At 42.3% G+C, this 18,668-nt stretch overlaps 1 protein-coding gene across 1 annotated transcript in view; it reads left to right on the plus strand.

Moving 5' to 3' along the window:
- The window catches only part of znf827 (zinc finger protein 827), a 76,316-nt gene that overhangs the window by 30,193 nt on the left and 27,455 nt on the right, over positions 1-18,668 (plus strand). Inside the window, exon 5 of the mRNA XM_063476093.1 lies at positions 5,481-5,759. Within this exon, the coding sequence (XP_063332163.1) occupies positions 5,481-5,759 (279 nt within the window). The remainder of the gene's footprint in view (positions 1-5,480; positions 5,760-18,668) is intronic.

Genomic DNA, 18,668 nt, shown 5'->3' on the forward strand with positions numbered 1-18,668 from the left:
CACGGGTGGTGACTAATTGTAGATTCCTGGCGTCTTCCTCCTGCTTTTCCTTGCACGTGTTGTTATTATTACTGACAAATTCAATTTCAAATTAGCCAAAGGGATAAACTGAATATTTACACAAGCTGACTTAAAGATTGTCGTCTAAAATAGAAGACTTCATATTGGCTGCTCTTGATAGGAAGTTTGTCCTTTCCTTCTTTATTTTCCTAAGCCAGCTATGATACTGCACTTTCTTGAACAAACTTAACAAACCTGCTGTTCCCAGCCGTACGAGGCCCGACCCATGTTTAGATGCATTTCACCGTGTTGCAGAAAATATCAAAGGATGAGCTTGGAGAAGATGGCAAGATTGATGGAAAAAGGTTGACCGGGGTTCAGCGCCAGGGTCGAGGCGACGACTGCCACTCTTCCTCTTAATACTGTGTAATTAGATTGAGATCTTGAGAGTAAGGATGGGAGGGGAAAAAAAACCCTGGGAACATTAGATTAATTAAAAATTTATGCATAATTCATAATTAAAAAGGAATTCATAATTTGAAATGATTAGCGCCCTCAGCGCCATCCTGTGACCCCGCCAGGATGCACGGGGACTCGGCTCGGCTTAGTTAACTCCCGCTCGATCTTGCACGCCCTGGCTCCACATGGATGCCCCCTGGGTGCCAGTTGCGCTTCACTCCCAGACTGCACAATCAAGCCCAGGCAACTCCCAGAGGAGCCAAGATGGCTCCCTGCAATGTCAGCCCAGTGTCAAGTGGCGGACATCTTAGTCGGGGCATCATTCAAGGAGAGTGAGGCAGGATATAAAAAGACAGGACGAGAGGATGTTGAACTTGAATGCGTGATGATGGGCTTTAATGAATACCACTTCTTTGATCACAAAGTTCTCTCCCTTTGTTGGGGGGCGGAGTTAAAGAAAGGAGGGTTATGAAAGTGGAAAGAAGTGGGCTCAGATCTTTATGAGACTTACCCATGCCAAGGAGCAGCCAGGAAAGGAGAGGTGAGGAAGTTCCTCCTGGGACCTCTAGACTCTATTTCTTTTGACCTCCCTGCCAACCCAGATTGAGTGCGTACACGAGCAGCTCATCCCTCCTGCTTTTACACTGCTGTCTCAGTGCCTCGATCCCACAAGGCCCTATGGTGGGGGTGTATATAAAAAGCTGCAGAGGGAAGGATTAAAAAAAAAAGAAAAACAGGGGGAGAGAAATGAGACAGATAAAGTGACAGCAAGCAAAGGGGGAGGGAGTAAAAGGCAAAGAGGGAGTTGCATCGAGTTCCCCAGGCATAAAAAGCCGGTGAACTCTCAGTGACCTCTGACATAATAAGCATATCTTTTTTTTTTTTTTCTTTTTTTTTTGGGCTGCCCTGCTTTCCGTTGAGTGTTATACTGATACCCTTTGATTTTTATCCTTGCACACTGACACAACCGTTAGCTATCCGGTGTGATCCACATTTTGATTCAGAGATGAAAGCCACAGAGGCACTTTGAAATGCACAGCCCCTACCCTGTGCCCAGTGGACCCCGAGTTAATAATGACAGCGGGCACTGCACACCCTCCGAACACCCCCTCCACTCCCACCCCGCTGCGGTGACACAGGCACAACGTGCTTGACCCTGGCTGGGTGTGAATAATTGGTGTGCGAGGGGGGGGTTTATAGGAGGTGTTGCATCTGTCATGATGCTTCTGCAGTTGTCTTATTTATGCGTTTCCTGGGAGAGCGACTCTCATGCGGTGCTTGGGTACAGTAATGTGACGCAAAAGCAGAATTTAGACTTGTAAAACATGCCGTTTGTGTGTCATCCTAGCAGGAGATCGAGGTTTTTTTGTGTGTATTTATGTATATTGAAGGAAAAAAGTATGCAGGAAAGATTCTGTAAGGCATTTTTTTGGAACGTCTCATGACAGAGAGTCTTTTTGATTCCCTTCTTTTAAGAATGTCTAGATTTAATCGTATGTGTCCCCTGCTTTCCAGCTCTGCATGAGCAGATACAGGCAGGCCTTTTGTGTGTGACCTCTGGTCCATACATCCCCACTGCAGCCATCAGTATCACTGTCCGGTGTCTAGCACACTGTCAGCTTTTGTTGGGTTCTCAACCTGCCCCATGTAGCCCTGTGCTTTTTTTTTCTTCCTCCTCTTCTCTGAAAAAAAAAAACAGCAGCCAATTGTCAGAGGGGGAGCAGGCCGGCGTGACAGAGGTGGAAAGCTAATGAAGTTATTTGACGGCAGCCCTGGCCACGGAGCTAGAGGTGAGGTGGAGTGGACAAGCGCCTGGCAGTGAGACAGATGAGGCGCAAGAGAGAAGCATAGCGAGGGGGAGAGAAACGGGCAGGAGAACGGCGATGGAAGTAGCGTTGGTGGCAGGTGTCAGAAGGGTGTGATAACATGGAGACAAACTGATAGCATTGTCAAACCTGAGCTAGAACCAGCGCAGGGAGCTGACACTGGACATTGGTGCGCGCATGCACAGACACACACACACACAGTCACGAAACTCACATAAGCGAAGCCCAGTCACCCAGAGATGCCCATCTCCTCCGCAAATCTGTGCTCACTTCACAAAATGATCTGCCAGGGACTGGATGCTCATGATGCTATTGTGATTGTGAATTTTGACAGACAAAAGGCCAAAAGTGTAAGCTTGGTGGTGTTGTTGGCTGAATAGTTCCTGTTGGTACTCTGCGCTGCCTTTTTTTTTTTTTGTTCTTGAGCCATCAGCTCAGAGGAGTAAAAAAGAAAAAACAAAAAACTTGCCTACTGGATTAGGCTACTAAATTATTCATTGGGATCTGTAACATAGATTCTGAGTGGAAATGCGCTCTATTTATAGCAATCCAAAAGGTCACAGGAGTGGTGTGACTTTGTGTGTGAGTGCACGTCCTGGAGTTGTTTTTGTTCTCATGAGGCCGCCGAGGAGAAGGATTCGAGAATCCGAGCTTGTGTTTAGTATTTATTTGTCAGTGGTTTAAGCACAGCGCAGCGCAGCGACTGCCCGGGGTTTGAACGCAGCATGACGAAGCAAGTGGCAACACAAAGTATGGTTAAATGTGAGTTTTTGTTTTTTTTGTTTAATCTGTGTTTGTAAGGCGCTGACCAAGTGCGCTGTCCCTGTCTGATCCGACATGGCCCAACACGCTTCTAATTAGAGGACGTCCTTCCAGGTGCTGACCAGGTTATACTTAGCCTGCCCGCTGACATCTGACAGCATGACATTTCCAGCTGGTGCCATGTGCGACCCTGCGCCACTGCCCCCCTGAACTTGAAGGTCATCGCCCCACCCCCATGTCCCCCCACCCTCCCCTCCCTGCTGCTGCTCACCCTGTTCCTTCTCAGCCTCTTGAACTGCAAGCCCAACCCCGCCATTGTGTGGCACTGTGGCATCGCGACATCACATGGGTGGTCAGAACGCCAGCACCTGTCCCCTTTCCCTGCCCTGTATCCCCTGTCCCCGAGCCCTCTATCCCTCCGGCATAGATCATCATTAATCAGAGGGGCCGGGGCCAGCGCAGATTGATGATGTGGGCAGGGGGCGGCAGGCCTGTGGCGGTTAGAGATGTTAGGTGAGACGATCGGGTGAGGAGCGGAGCAGATCTCTGCTGGGGCCAGAGGAGACTGGACAGCAGTCTGCCCAAGAGTGATAGCCTCTCTTATAGCCATGCTCTGTGTGTGTTTGTGTGTGTGTTGCAGATTGAGTGTCCATGCTAGGATGTACAAGCTGTTTCAAACTGTACAAGTGTCAGGGGTTGTGCCAGTAGATGTGAAGATGTGTTTGTCGCTGCAACACTCAACATTAGCACAGTCAAACAGTATTAGCATTCAAATGGAAAAATGGAAAGCCAAATTTGGTGTGGCTAATTATTCAGTTGAACTAGTGATACCTGCATAGCTCCTTAGCAGGTACTCAACCGTGGTGTCTGCTGGAGCGCTCGCAAATTGATTTATTGCAGATTGCAGTGATGTCCTTCTACAAATGAGTTATGTTGCTATGGGGTAAAAATTACAAAAATAAAGATGGTATATAATGTATCTTCTGTCATGTTTGGTTATCATATGGCCATAGCAAGGAAGCTGCTTCTTGACTCACATATGAATTTGCCCCACATCACAATGCCACTATTGCAGATAGTGCTCACAAGTCACATGGGCTGATCTCTTTAGATTTTGAATAAACAAGATCAAAGAAGATCAAAGAGCATGTAAACTCGGCTTTTTCACTTCATGCAACAGCGGGGGATTTTTATCCTTTAATACGTCCAATTAAGTCCAGAAGACTTTGTAAGTTTTCAAATTATTGTGTCCTCATAAGTCAAACGAATATTGTGCAGTGCATTTTTGAATCACTTGACATGTAGTTTAAAAAAAAGAAGAACAAAACTATATTTGGAAATGAAAATGGCTCTAGTGACATAAAAAGGTTCAGTGAGGGACCTAGAGGAAGTGGTTTTTAATTTTGTGGCCAAACAGTGTGACTTAAATTTAAGTAACTGAAGTTTTGTGACATTGCACAATAATCTATTTGTTAAAAAAGTCCTCAGTACTCACATTCTTTTTGAAAAATGGTATAGTGCACCTGCACTTAATTGGTAGACAGTGGTATCCTTTAACCTTCTGTTCCCATAGCCCTGTATTAAACAGACATGAAGTGTCTTTCCACTAACAGTATGGTATATTTTAGGCAATATTTTTAGCTCTTCTTTTGTGTGTGTGTGTGTCTGTGTGTGTCTGTGTTAAAGTAGTTTTTTATTTCAACCATTTTTCTGAGCCATAACCTGTAAAAACCTTCTCTTTAACACAGGGAGTAGTGGAATGTGCTCAGAGACACAAAGAGAGGCGCTTGCCCTGCTGTTCTTTTCTTGGCGGCTATCGGAAGTTGCTCCATGTCTAATTATTAATTATTCATCTAAGGCGGATTAGATGTGGCCCAGTTTCTCTTGAAGATGACTTTAGAGCAGAGGGATCCATGTGACAGTTCAATCCCTAACCTAGGCTACACACAGCAAAGATGGCAGATAAGACTTCGGCTGATTGCTATCAGAACTGCTGGAATTATTTCATGTCCAATTATTTCATGTCCCCTCATGAAGGGGATTCAGACGATGTCAAATGCAAAAGGAAACGAGGAATCCACACATTAAGGTTGAGAATAATATGCACAGAAATGAATGGGTTGGGGAGAGGGAAAGGCTCTGTGAGGTAGAAAAGAAAGAGAGGAGGAATTCTGAATTTGTTGTGGATACCCTTAAGACGAAATGAGATCATGAGATTGCGCCCTGGTTTTTTCCCCCGTATCGCGCCAACTGTTGGCCAGCAAGAACTGTGATATCCCATTGTGGAAAATGTTGTCGTTCATTTGTTTTTTTGTATTTTCACAGGGCTGTGTAAGTGAGTTCAGCTTATGAAATGCATGTCAGGTGTTTTGGTCATCGCCTTCTTTGGATAATCACTTTTCCCTCTGATCTCTTTTGTCTTCTTGGCTCCAGCGGCCAATCAGAGGGAGACACTCAAATCTCCGTTCCAACTGAAGGAAGAGCCCAAAGTGGAGGAAGCACTGAGCCCGAGACCATCCTCCCAGTCCCAGAGCCAGATCCAGCCAAGCTTCCCTACGACTTTCAGCCCAGACGGGCCAACGGTGGCTGCAGCAGCCACAGATCGCCCAGGGTCGCTGAAACCAAGAGAAGGAAGCCCCATGGCTAAGAACAGCTTGCTGAGCCAGGATATCAACGTTAAGGTCGCCTCTGAGCTGCTGATTAAGCTTTCAGGTAGGCTGTCTGCTTATCTATAGAACTGTAGAAATGCAAAATGAGCTTTATAGCTCTCAGATCGGTCTTTGCAACAATTGGCACAGTTCTGTGCCCTTAAATCTATGCAAAACACTAACTCTGTGGTCTTCAATTTGTGTCTGTCAATATATATTTTGAATTCTTGCACTGTATTTTGTGAGTTTCAACAAAGCAGTTTCTGCAAACATACATATTTAAAAGAACAGTCACCACTGCAAGTAGTTCTAGGAAAGAACAGGTCATGCACTGTTATCTTGTTATTTATTGTACCAGTTGGCTGTTTATGTTCCAGATCAGCTCGGGAGGTTAGATGTAGGCCAAAGGTTAAGACGCTGACTGACATAAAAGGGGGGTTTTTTTGTTTTGTTTTTTTTCCCCCCCTGCCATGGCATTCCTACCTACCCAAGGTAAAACTGAGGTGAGTATTATGGACCTGCAGGGGGATAATTGTCTTCGTTTCTTTGAAGCCTCTGTTTCACTTTTATTTTGTCTAGTGTCTTCTGCTCTGATGTCCCCCAAAACAAGGCCAGCAAATGGCAAATTATATAATATTATATAACCTTGCTTGCATTGTTGAACTTAAACTCAACCCTGACTTGCTCCTTGTTCCATGTCAGGCAGTTTAAGAGCAAGAGTTTTGACATGAACCACGTCTCAACCTGTGCGGACCGCTCTGACATCATGCAGTGCAGCGTGATTTAGCCTTTGCCTCTTCTGGTTCCCTGCCCAAGGAAGCAGAAGATGCAAACCTGATTCCTTCTTTCGGAGTTCGTGCGCTGCTGCTGCTCCGCTTAGCATTACATAAATGCAATCATTGTTTTCAACGTACTATACGGTTTGTATCACGGGCTAAATAAAGTGTTAGAGCAGGTGCTTTTTTTAAACCTGCATCAGAATCTCTACTGAATGCCAGGTCCGGTTCAAGTGTGTTATGGACAGGTGTTTGTCCACTGTGGGCTGCTGGAGTGCGTCTCTCAGGCAGTCAGGAATGAAACAGGCTGAAGTATGCACCGACACAGCCAGCTTTTCCAACTACATATGAGCAGAGTGATTCTTTCCTTATTGATTACTTAATTGCAGTGCTCACATTGTGTGTACAGCGCAATTGTTTTTCCTTTACAAGTATAAGAGGAAGACAGGCGGTGCAATCATAAAATGTACAGTGTGGCACACTCGTGCAAGTATGCATCCACACCAGAGAAAAGAAAACAAATGGCTGTCTGACGGTGGCGCAGTGGGGTGTTGCTCCATCCGTGGCTCTTCATCCTGTGCCAGTACGTGCACGCTTGACAGACACCCTCACACACCGGTTGCCATTGTTCTCTCTGGGTCGACTGGTGTTCACAGTGACTCATGCTGGCTGGGAGCTCTGTGATAGTACACGTGTGCTGCTCCAGTGCCTGCCCCCAGGTCACGTTTCCGTGTGTGTGCATGTCTTTGCAGAAGACAGGGATTACATGATTGGCCCGTGAGTGTAAACAGAGAAATTGAGACAATGCTTATGGGCTTTATATAATTCCTTCACTGTACTCCCTCTACCTGTGCTCTTTGTTTCATCACTGCTCTTTCCCGTCCCTGCACTGACGTTATCCTGACAGTTTATTTGGGCTTCAAGCAGCATGACCAGCATTTATCCCCTCCCATTACTTACACTAGCTCTGCAAGGTTGACCTAGGTTAGGGAAAGATGCTGCAGCGTTCATCCGTCCGCTGGCTCCCTCTGCCCCCTCACACAGTCCTCGGAGTGCAGTGCCGTCCATTGCCATGGCAACAGTGGGGGCGGTAGATGGAGAGGGCTGTCTAGAGTGACAGCCTTGACAAGAGTCTGGACCCTCAAATGACCCTGGGGGGTGTGGAGGAAGGGAGGAAAAAGATGGTGAGGAGGAGGAGGGGAGGGAAGCGGGTAAAGGTCATTGCCGTTACAGTCACGTGTGATTACGATCATGAGGTTCAAGGGCATCTGCACTGTAACCTTTCTCTGTCCCTCGTTAAAGGTCAGGCCAAGTACACAATAAGCCAGTGAGGGTACTCGGAATAAGGAAAATGCATCGGGATTTTAGGTTAAAGCATCCTTGTCTGTCTGTTAAAGTGTTTATTTCCACATACTTGTATGTCAGTACAGCAAATGGACACAGCCTAATTAAATTTCATCTGCTCAGCTTTCCTCGACCATGGCATTGGACAGTCAGAGCAAGTGGGGTTGTCATCATTACTGCCCATTGTGCTGTAACATAAGTTGCATCATCCCTTTAACTAGGTCACATCTTCTCTTCGCGCTCTCTCTCCCTCTTCCTCTCTCGTCCTTATCAAACATTTGTTGGTCGTATATAGTCGCCTTGCTAGCGCTACCTCCCCCACATCTGTTTAAAAACCAGGCTGCTGGTGTCTGGGGGCTAATTACGCCAGGCTAAATAGTCCCTGGCGCCAGCGGCTAACGTGTCCTAGCAGATGGGCACTGGTGTTGCAGGGCAAGGGGAACATGGCGTCACAGGACGGGAGGGGGAGAAAAGGGGGGGGCGATGTAGGGCCCTAGGTGGTGCCCTGGCAGACTGGCATCGTGTGGGTAACAGCCGTGCCACCCACTCACCATCCAGCCACCCTCACCATAGGTGTGAAATCACACTGTACTCACTTAACTCATTTTTTATTCCTTAGGAACAGGCCTTGCATCTCCGAGGACATTTTACAGGCCCTCTCCCCTCTCTAGTGCTCGTTACTTTGCTAATAAAAGTTGCATTAAGCAATTTTGACCACTAAGGAGCAGAAAGATTTAGAGCGAGCAGTTGACAGCAACACCTTTTTAACATATGAGGTTAGTTTTATTGTTGTTGTTATAGAAAGCCAGACTGTATGCACTCACTCTGCAGGAAAAGGGACAAATGCATCACACTGGAGCCTGTTCCGATGTCCATTCAATTTTAGCTGTTAATATTTACTGGCAATTCCCCTGGTTTGGTCCACCACCTCTTTGATAGAGGGTGGCTGTGATTTTAGAAACTGTAAGGTTGGGCTTTTTTTCATCTGTGTAGCAGTATCAATTAACTGAATGTTAAATAATAAAAAAAGAAGCCTTTTCAGCTTTTTTCCAGTAGTAGCGGCAGATCTTGTAGCACTGGCCAAATCTAATTGATTGATAATTAACAGCCAGCTTCACCTGGCTTCCTAATTAATGGACTTGACACGATTATCTCAAATGCAGCAGCTACAATAACATGATAATGTTTAACCACAAATGTGGAACTTAAAGAGGGTTGAGGATTTGTTTACCTGGAAGAAATTATTTTTCAGTGATAAAATATTTCAACTATGGTTTTGTGGAAACAATACAGTTCGTTATTTATTTATTTTTTTTAAATCCAATGAAAATCTCATTTTGACAAGCAACCGTTTGATCCTCTTTGATTACATACAGGGATATAGCTGACAAGGGACTTTTTCTGTTTTTCTCTTTAACTGAAATGTCAACAGATGTTTTATTTCTAAGTTAACATCGTCCCTTTCAGAGGAAATAACTTGTTGGTGTTTTGCATAAATGTCCAGCAGTTTTTCACATCTTGCTGAGATTTTGACATTTTTTTGCAGAATTTCTTCACTGGTGATGTGTTTCAGGATTTTGTGCATGTACTACACATCTGGGCTTTCATTCAGTTCTTTCACAACCCTCCTTTTGTTGGTAGATTTTCTGTTGTGGAGATTAGGATTATTATTCTGTTAAAAGAAACAGATGCCTCACAGGTCATCGACTGGCAGTTTCATTAAACACTCCAGCATGCTGACCTTTGGAAAGTTTGAGTTTATGCTCTTCTTTTTAACGGCCAGCCTCAGATATGGAGACTCTGGTTTACTTATCTTCCTCTAGATCATCCCGCTTCTCTTCTGGTTAGAATCAGTTTGGTTGGTTATGTGAAAAATGTAATACATGCAGTGGACAATCTTTTTTTGGCAGTTTCCTACATGGGCTGATCTGTTGGGTTTTTTTTTCTTACAAGACTTTTTGGACCTTTCTAAACTATAATTGTACCCACAGAGATATTGAAATAGCCGAATGTATGGATTCTTTTTTTTCTCCTTTTTTTAGCAGATCATTTTTAGGGAAATTGTTCATTCATACATTTTCTTAGACCAGGGGTGGGCAATTCGTTTTTGTAAGAGACCACTTGAGAAACTGTTGTGGAAGACAACAATAAGCTGAACTCAGTTGTGCTCAATATTAATTTATATTAAGGTATCTTCTTATAAGCTGCTACTGTTACTGTAAAAGTAGATGTTACACTTGGTAATGAGAATGTGAAATGGGCGTACTAAAAGTGCCAACATTGTTTCACTACTTATTCAACATTCCCAAAAAGAGTTTTGAATAAAATGTGTATTTTTTTCAATGACTTTATGCTATTGCTATTTTGCTTGTAGTTTTAAGTGGGAAATCTAGTCTGTTTTAGGCTTAAACAATTTAAAGTTCGGTTCATTGTGTGAGTAGAAAAGCAAGGGGCAGTCACAACAACAACAAGTGCAAGGTCTGCCTTCCTTTCAGAGAGCTCTATTACTGTTCTTCTCATAAAACTCTCAAATTTCTGCTCTCAGGTCCCATATTCTTTATATCTTTAATGGCACCTCGGCCAGGATGAGCTACCTGACAGCTGTGTGGTAGCCTATGTCACCATGTTCAGTCTCATACTAGTCCAAAAGTAAAGCAAACTGTCTGTGACTTGGTGTTCTTGCTCTGATTAAGTAAACCAATGTAGTAATCAATATCCATATGGTTAATTCTTAGCAGTTACTTACACCTTCATTTCAGTCACTTTATCTTGTATCGATTTCTAAAGTCCAACATTTTTCCCTGTCAGATTTGGACCTCCATCCGTTGTAACACCATCCAGTTTGTCCTATTTCAGCATGAGCCTATCCAAGCATGTACTTACTGTTGTATTTCTCTGCATGTTTAGTCTCATGAGATGATTCAGACACGGCAATCTGCTCTCCACAAACGAAGCACACACTTTCACCTCATACTTCAGTCAATAAATAATTACAAGTCCAAGTCTTGTTAAAAAATATAGGTTGTGCATTAATCTTTTTGTTTTGTTTTAGGGTTTTTTTCCATCTTTTCTAGCGCATTTGGAGAGAAGCTGCATTTGCATTGCAGACATGCTAATTTAAGTTAGAAATAGCAGTCCTTCAAAATAAGAGCAACGATGTTGTATTGTGATTTCCCAGAAAATCATAAAAAGAACCCACAATAAATACAGTAAACCATTTTATTGGTGACTGAAATGTGACAAAGGCTACGATACAAGTATTTACATTTCTATCCTAATTTGCCATTGACTTTACATGGGCCCAACTATCAATGTTATCCTGTTAAAGGGATCATTAGAAAACAAAGCCTCCTCTACACCTAGCCACACACACACACACACACACACACACACACACACACACACACACACATATATATATATATATATATATATATATATATATATATATATATATATATATATATATATATATATATATATATACATATATATATATATATATATATATATATATATATATATATATATATATATATATATATATACATATATATATATATATTAGGGGTGCAACGATACTCGTATCGATATTGAACCGTTCGATACAGTGCTTTCGGTTCGGTACGCATGTGTATCGAACAATACAAAATTTTTAATTTATTTTATCAACTTTTCTTCTGACGATGCTGTCTGTGTTGAGAGCTCAGTGGATCTGCGTTCGACTACTCCGCCTAGGCTGCACTGTCGAGCGCAGATCCACTGAGCGCAGCGCAAGCTAGCAAGACAGAAGCTTAGCTCGTTGCAACATGGCAAATTGAACCTCCCCCACCCTCATTCAGATCTGGCCTTTGGAACTGTTTTGGTCTTCGTGTGAAGTATGACCCTGAAGGTAAGCGCATCATGGACAAAAGTAAAACAGTATGTCGGATGTGCCACGCAATGCTCAATTACATGGGTAGGAACTAGTGCTTAGCGCAATTTGCTCGTTAACGTGTTGACGCTGTCCAGCCCCACGCAAGGGGCGATCCGCGGTAGCTCGTTAACGGAGATTTGCCGTGTTGTGGCATTAATGTAATTTCAGATTAACGCTGACAGCACTAGTGGGAACACAACGAATATGACTGCATACTCCGACATCATCCTAGTGCAAAGACAAGTGGAAGCAGACAAAAACAACAAGCACGCATGCTACAAACTTTACCCGAGTCATTTAGACAGCCGTTAGCACATGATTCTCCTTATGGGGACCTGATATGTTTAATATGCTGCTGAGAGTATACCCCAGAAGAAGCGTATAGTATAGCTTTTATTTTGGAAAGAGCCATTTCTCTGTAATAAACTCTCTTTTCCAAAGATGAGGGATTTCTCCATGAGATATTTATGTTTTTATTACTTTGTCGTTTCAGCAACATTAAATTTAAAAACTGTACTTTTGAGTTAAAATATATATTTATAATTTTAATAAATGACAAATTAAAAAAGCATGAACATTTTTTGTATCGAAAAAATATCGAACCGTGACACCAAAGTATCGAACCGAACCGAACCGTGAATTTTGTGTATCGTTGCACCCCTAATATATATATATATATATATATATATATATATATATATATATATATATATATATATATATTCCATTTTTTTAAAAATACAGCAAAAAAATTTACTTATGTCTGATCAGTATAATATTCATTTTGTTATAATGCATATTAGATACAAACATAAATACCTTTTATTTAAAAAATGAGGTCATTTGAATGAATCCCAGCTTTGGTTTTGATGTAAAGAATGTTAAATATTTAAAACCTTTCCTTTTTCTAGCAAATAAGTGAATGCGATTGTAATTTTCTCTCGTCACTTGCACGTAAAAGGATTCACTGTTTACTCAATATAACCTATCACAGCGTAATGCCTAAGCACCTCATTCTAATTCAAAACGCTGGCATAACTGTACGGTATTACTTTATATTAAGCTCTACACTGTTCTGGCAGTGTCCTCACTGTGCCTCCTCAGTGTGGCCGCTCGCTGACCTCTCCTACTCCCGCCTTCCTACTTCCATATTCTGTCTCACTGGCTCCTCATCACTGCCTATAAGTTCTATTTACAGAAATGCAGAGTTGATTCCTTTTGCCCCTTGCTAAATGTGTTTGCTTCCTGAGTGCCTGGTAATATATGCAGCAGTGATTGACAAAATTACAGAGGAAATCACTTGGCACCTTTTGTCCTGACCTTTGTACGATAAGGCTTTAGTATCCTTAGCTTAGCTCTGGCTTGTGTCCAATGTTTTTGTTTAGGAGTACTTCGCAAAGGCCCTATCTGGCTACTTATGGGCTGTATATCAAGCACGCTGCTCCAGAGTCAGATGTAGCTGCAGTATGCAACCGTTGGAAGCCTGAACTACTGCACACTGGCTGGTCGAGGATCAATTGTAGCAGCAGCTGTCTGTGAAGTCTGCAGGCAAGGCTGCTGTGGCTCCCACATGACATGCAGTCTCTACACTGCAGCCTTTGAAGCGCCTGAACTCTTCACCCCTGTCTGAGCAGGTCGGCTGGAGAGCAGCAGAATAGAGAGATTGAGAGAGCGAGGGATGGGGGCAGGGATGGAGAGAGATGTGGAATAACAGAGCAGGGAGAAGTGTAGACTTGGGTAACGGGAGGGGGAGAGGCGGAGAGGTTGTCATTTAGGCTCTAGCTATTCCTCATCCTTCTGTCCTTTTCCAGCTCTTCTTTCTCACTCTACTTTTTTCTTTACCCTCTTACCCTCGGGTGCTTCTCTTTTTTTCTTCTTCTATTCTAGCACTGTTTGACATTTTTCCCTATCGTTACCCATCCTCTTTACCTCTCTATCTCCCTCACTGCCTGTCACTCCAAGTTTTTATTCCTATGCTTTCATTGCACCAAAGTAGTGCAGTAAATTGACTGTGCATGTATTAAATCACTGGACTATGTGAGTGTTTTAATCCAAGTGTAATTGCGCAACCTGTGCACTGTGTATCCTCAACAAAACAGGCTCCCAGGTCCACACAGATTCAAGTTGACACCTGAGGCCAAAGGTGATCACTAAAAACAGAACATCACACAAATCCCAATCACTTCCAGTCTGACTCAAACACTGAGTCGAGATGTGGAAGAGAGAATGAGAATATAACATGTTTGTAGTAATGGGGCATACATTCAGAGTTGCACAGAATGGCTGTTGTTACACTTCTTATATGAACTTTCGTTTTTATCTTTAAGGATTTTAACCAATCTAATCCAAGCACATTTTTATTGCTCAACTTCATTGCAGCTTCATTTCTCTGGTAAAACAGAGACACGTAGACGTGAAGTACTGAAACTAGACCCAAATAAAACTAAAAGGCTGTTATTTTATTTTAAAAAGATTCGGAACGACAATGATATGTGCAAGTCTGTGAAATTGTTTCATCTGCTCTTAAGAACTGAAAGAAGATCTTGAGCCTTCAAAAAAATGGCAAATAGACACAACTTTTGTGTCTGTTATTTTGACATATATCAAGAGGAAGTGGACTCTTAAAGTACTGTGCAAAAGTCTCAAGTCAGTCATTGAATTTCTTTTGAGTTGCACATTTTTGCAAGGAATTTGCAAAAACATGTACGAATTAGGTGCAGTAAATTATTGAAACATGTGCAAACAAAAAATGAAAATACAGCGTAGTATTAGCAAAGACAAAAAAAGAATTTGTACAATTCTCACGAGCTTGAAGTGAATATTTTGGACGTTGGCTGCCTTTTATTCTGTTCTTTCACGATGATCCTACACTGCTTCAATAAGGTTGCGGTTCAGGCTCTGGGGAAGCTGATCCATGAGTGATAGTGTTCCACTGTGTGGTTTTGTTTTGTTTTTCTCTATCCAGGTATGCTTTTACTGCACTTGCAGTGTGTTTGGGATCGTTGCCATGCTAAAAATTAAGCCGTTGACAATTATTTAATGTCAATTATTCAATTATTTAATTCTATTTAATGTCTGTCAAACTGTGTTATCTTTACCATTTTTCATAGATTCATCTAAGCAAACTGGAACAGATTATTTATTTTTCAAACAAGCTGCTAGTAGCAACGATCCAACTTGAAATTAATTCTTTCCTGCGCTTCCTATGATCTGTAGACACAACATTGGTTCATCCCTTGTGTTTGACGATTTTATTTTATTTTTTATGCTTGAATGATTCATAGGTCAAAACAAACTTAAAAAGATTTCTCTGAAAATGGTCATTACAAGGACTGGATTAAAAAAAATGAGTGAAGAAGCAGCAAGTGTCCAAAGAAATCCCAGATAACTCATGCTCAAGACCACTTTGAAAAATACAAGAGAGTCTGGCTCCTTGGAAGCAAAATATAAAGAAATGAGGTGTGGCTCGAGACTTTTGTACAGTACTGTATTAATTAATGAAATGCTACCATGGAAACCATCAGGAAAATGGAAGAAGCTCAAAGAAATTAGCCGCAAAAAGTTTTAAAAATATAATATTAATGGAAATGTATATCCCAGATGTGACAAACTCCTTTTACTATTTTTGTGTAGTCTTGTTCCCATCTTGAAATAGTGGTGCTGGAGCAACAGTGACACTAAAGAAAAGCTATGATATTTATTGAGAAAGGGCACAGTCTCTTTTGTGCGTACCATGCACACTGAGACATTTTTCCAGACCTGATTCTGTGGCCTAATGGCAGCTGGAGGCTTCCGCACTAGAGGGGAATACATACACACACACGCACGCTCTTGCACGGGCTGGATTCAGACAGTCTAAGGGCTGCTTTTTATGGCTTCAGAACATTAGGTCATGACCCCAACCAAAAAGCCATAGCTATTATCAATGTGGGAGTAAGGCCATATTTTCATTTTTTTATTTGGTGACAGGTAGACTTTTCATCCAGCCTGCTGTGATGTGATCCTTTCAGTGTCGGTGTGTTTAAGATCAAATGTTTAGGGATGCATTCGACCAATCAAAATCTTGTTGGACTGAAATTGTGACTACTCTTCAACCAGTTGATTGATTGAAAAGAAAATCTGTCCATGTTTTTTCTAGATTAACTAAATTTGCTGCAGTGCATGGCACACTCTCAACTTAACCCCCCCCCCCCCCCCCCCCCCCCCCCCCCACTGCTGCAGCATCTTAAATAATTTAAGGTAGTTATTTAATGCTGAAATGATTAGTGTGCACTTGTCCATATTTATATGATGGCTGAAAATACGTCTTTATTAACCACTGATACCAGAACATGTTTGGTTGCATGAGAGCACATCGACCATCCACACATCCTGGAGAAGTAAGCCCTTTAAAATGTGCTACGTCTGTTATCATGTAATCGTTGTGTCATGGCTTTTTGAGTTATAAGGATATTTATCCCAACACGTGAATGATCCTCTGGTACATTGGTGCGTTTCATCTGTTTTGCAGCAGATCAGTTCACGCAGCCTCTGCCACTAGGGTGGAGATTTGATGGTAAAGGCTCAAGTGTCCCTTGGTTGACCCTGACAGTGCAGTGCCCCCTACCCCCTCCACCCTCCGTTCTATCTCCTCCTCCTCCTCTCCTGTGCTTCTCCATCAGCCTCTCTGAGGTTACTCTTGGCCAACTCTGGCCACCTGATTAAGGGATTAGTGGGGCTGATGGTTGTCAGTGTCCCCCACATGCTGGCTACTACCAATAAAGCAGACACCTGGACCTCAGGGAGGAGGCAAGGGGCTGGTAGCACTTATTTCATGCACATAAACACAGGAGTGTATGCATACACATTGATTCAGTAAATTCAGTTTTAATGCAGGACCAGTGTTTGTCTCACGTTTGCCTTATTTTTCCAGACGGGTAAAGAATGTAAGAGGAGAGGTGGCAGGGTTAGCCCAGGTCTTTTATTGCCCTCCTGTCGTTCTCTCCTGCTCCTGTAGCCTCCCCCACGCCTCCCACTGCTCCTGATGTCCTGCCAAATTTATATATCCCTTTAATCGTGTGAGTCGCCATGTCAGCAGTGCTGTATAAACCCCACTGCTTTGTCTTGCTTCTGTTTGTCATCACACCGAGACTCTGCCTCCTGCCATCACTCTGGTCAAAGATCAGCTATCTTGGAATTGCAGATGCTTAAGGATGTCCCAATGTTGTTCTTTTGTGGGGGCTTTGTTGTTGTTTTTTTTTGTCTTGGATCTGAATTATTTATTTAGTTTTCCCCATTATGCAGCTGCACAGTGAAAACCTGCTGTAAAATGAACTCAGAAGTACATTTAATCTGGTAAATATAGCAATCAAGACCACTGGAGAGCTTGTGACACTGGAATAGCTCTGTGTAACCCCAGTTTCTTCATATTTTTTTTTTTAAACATCCATGGATGGAGTTTGAGTCTAGATCAGTTCAGGACATTCCTAACAGCTTCCATCTCTCTCATGACTATTTTTAGCCGCTCCCTTCTTTAAACTTGCACGAGAAACAAGTCATTGGTTGTTTTAGCATTTTGCATCATTTATTGCGAGGTGGTGGTGGGGGGGAGCACATTACACGTGTCATCATAAACAGAGAGGCATTGCTACCTAGGTAACATTTAAAGGGTTTTACTGTCCCTGTTGCTTGCCTCAGTAAACCTACATGGACTGCTGTCCTCAAGCGACAGCATGACCTCCCACTGCCCTCTTGCCCTCATAATCACACAGCTAGATGCTAACCGGCTCAGCTCAGCTTTAGAGCCAGTGCTCTCATGCTTTGGCTGTTATTCGGATTTCCGCCGGTTTAGATTTAATTCCATTCATGCAACATCTGTAAACACGCATGCAGGATGCTTAATTTACTTGGACCTGCAGGGAGAGTTTGAGTGTTTTGTTCTGGTGAGATTGCTTGTTCAGACCAGTGGACTTTTTAAGAAATTTGAATTAACTAAATGTTTTTTCCCCTTTTTTTTTTAAGTTTAAACTGAAGTCTTACTTGATTCTTTTAAAACGGCATGCCCCCCTGCTGGGGTTTAGCGTCTCTGTGGGGGTAGGATGGGCAGAAGGGATGGGTGGGGTATGGAGTGAATCTCGGTTAAGTGAATGTGATTCAGGCAGTGAAAATAAACTAGAATTTCATAATGTAATCATGCTGATCATTACAAATCTATTTGGATTTTCTTTAATTTTTTTTTTATCGTTAATGATTGACAACAATTGTGAAGTGAGTGGCGTAAACCTTTTCTTTTTGCCTTCTGAAGGCAAGAAATGCCAGGATCACTGATTTAACTTAGTATGTTCAAAGATAGAAGAGGGAGGGTTTTACTTTTCTTAAAATAGACTTTGCTTAAACAGAGTAATCACGTCTGTTAGGTAATTTTAGAGGAAAAACACACCAAATGAAGTACTTTCATCAGCAATTACACCGTTCTGTTGTCAGGTTTACTTGAAAAAGTGCAGTGTAATATCGTACTGCGCTTGATTAAGTCTAGACAAATTAACAATAGAGAGTTTTATAAAACGTTCAATAAGGATGGATTAATTGGAATACAAGAACAAGGGCCATCAATTATAATGAGTTTAAGGACCCAGGTCTGATTGGCTGGGGGAATGCAGGCAAACAGGACAGGTGTAGTGGTGTTAAAATCTGAAATAAGGCGAGGTGTGGAAAAATGGAAATGATCATGAAATTTGAGGATGAATAATGTTATTCAAGAGGAATGAGGGACAGGTCTTCATTAAACTGTAGAAGTCTAACATTTTAATGCCTGCAGATATGTTTTCTTTTGGACTTGCCATTGTTGTTCTTTTGTTTTGTTTTTTAAAGGAAAGTTTTACTTTCCTGGGCTTCCTGAAATGATCAGAGGTAATTGGATGATTGGATGAACCTGCTACAGTAACTATACATGTATATA

Source organism: Pelmatolapia mariae, linkage group LG6 (genome assembly GCF_036321145.2).
Source record: "Pelmatolapia mariae isolate MD_Pm_ZW linkage group LG6, Pm_UMD_F_2, whole genome shotgun sequence".
Classification (NCBI taxonomy): Eukaryota; Metazoa; Chordata; class Actinopteri; order Cichliformes; family Cichlidae; genus Pelmatolapia; species Pelmatolapia mariae.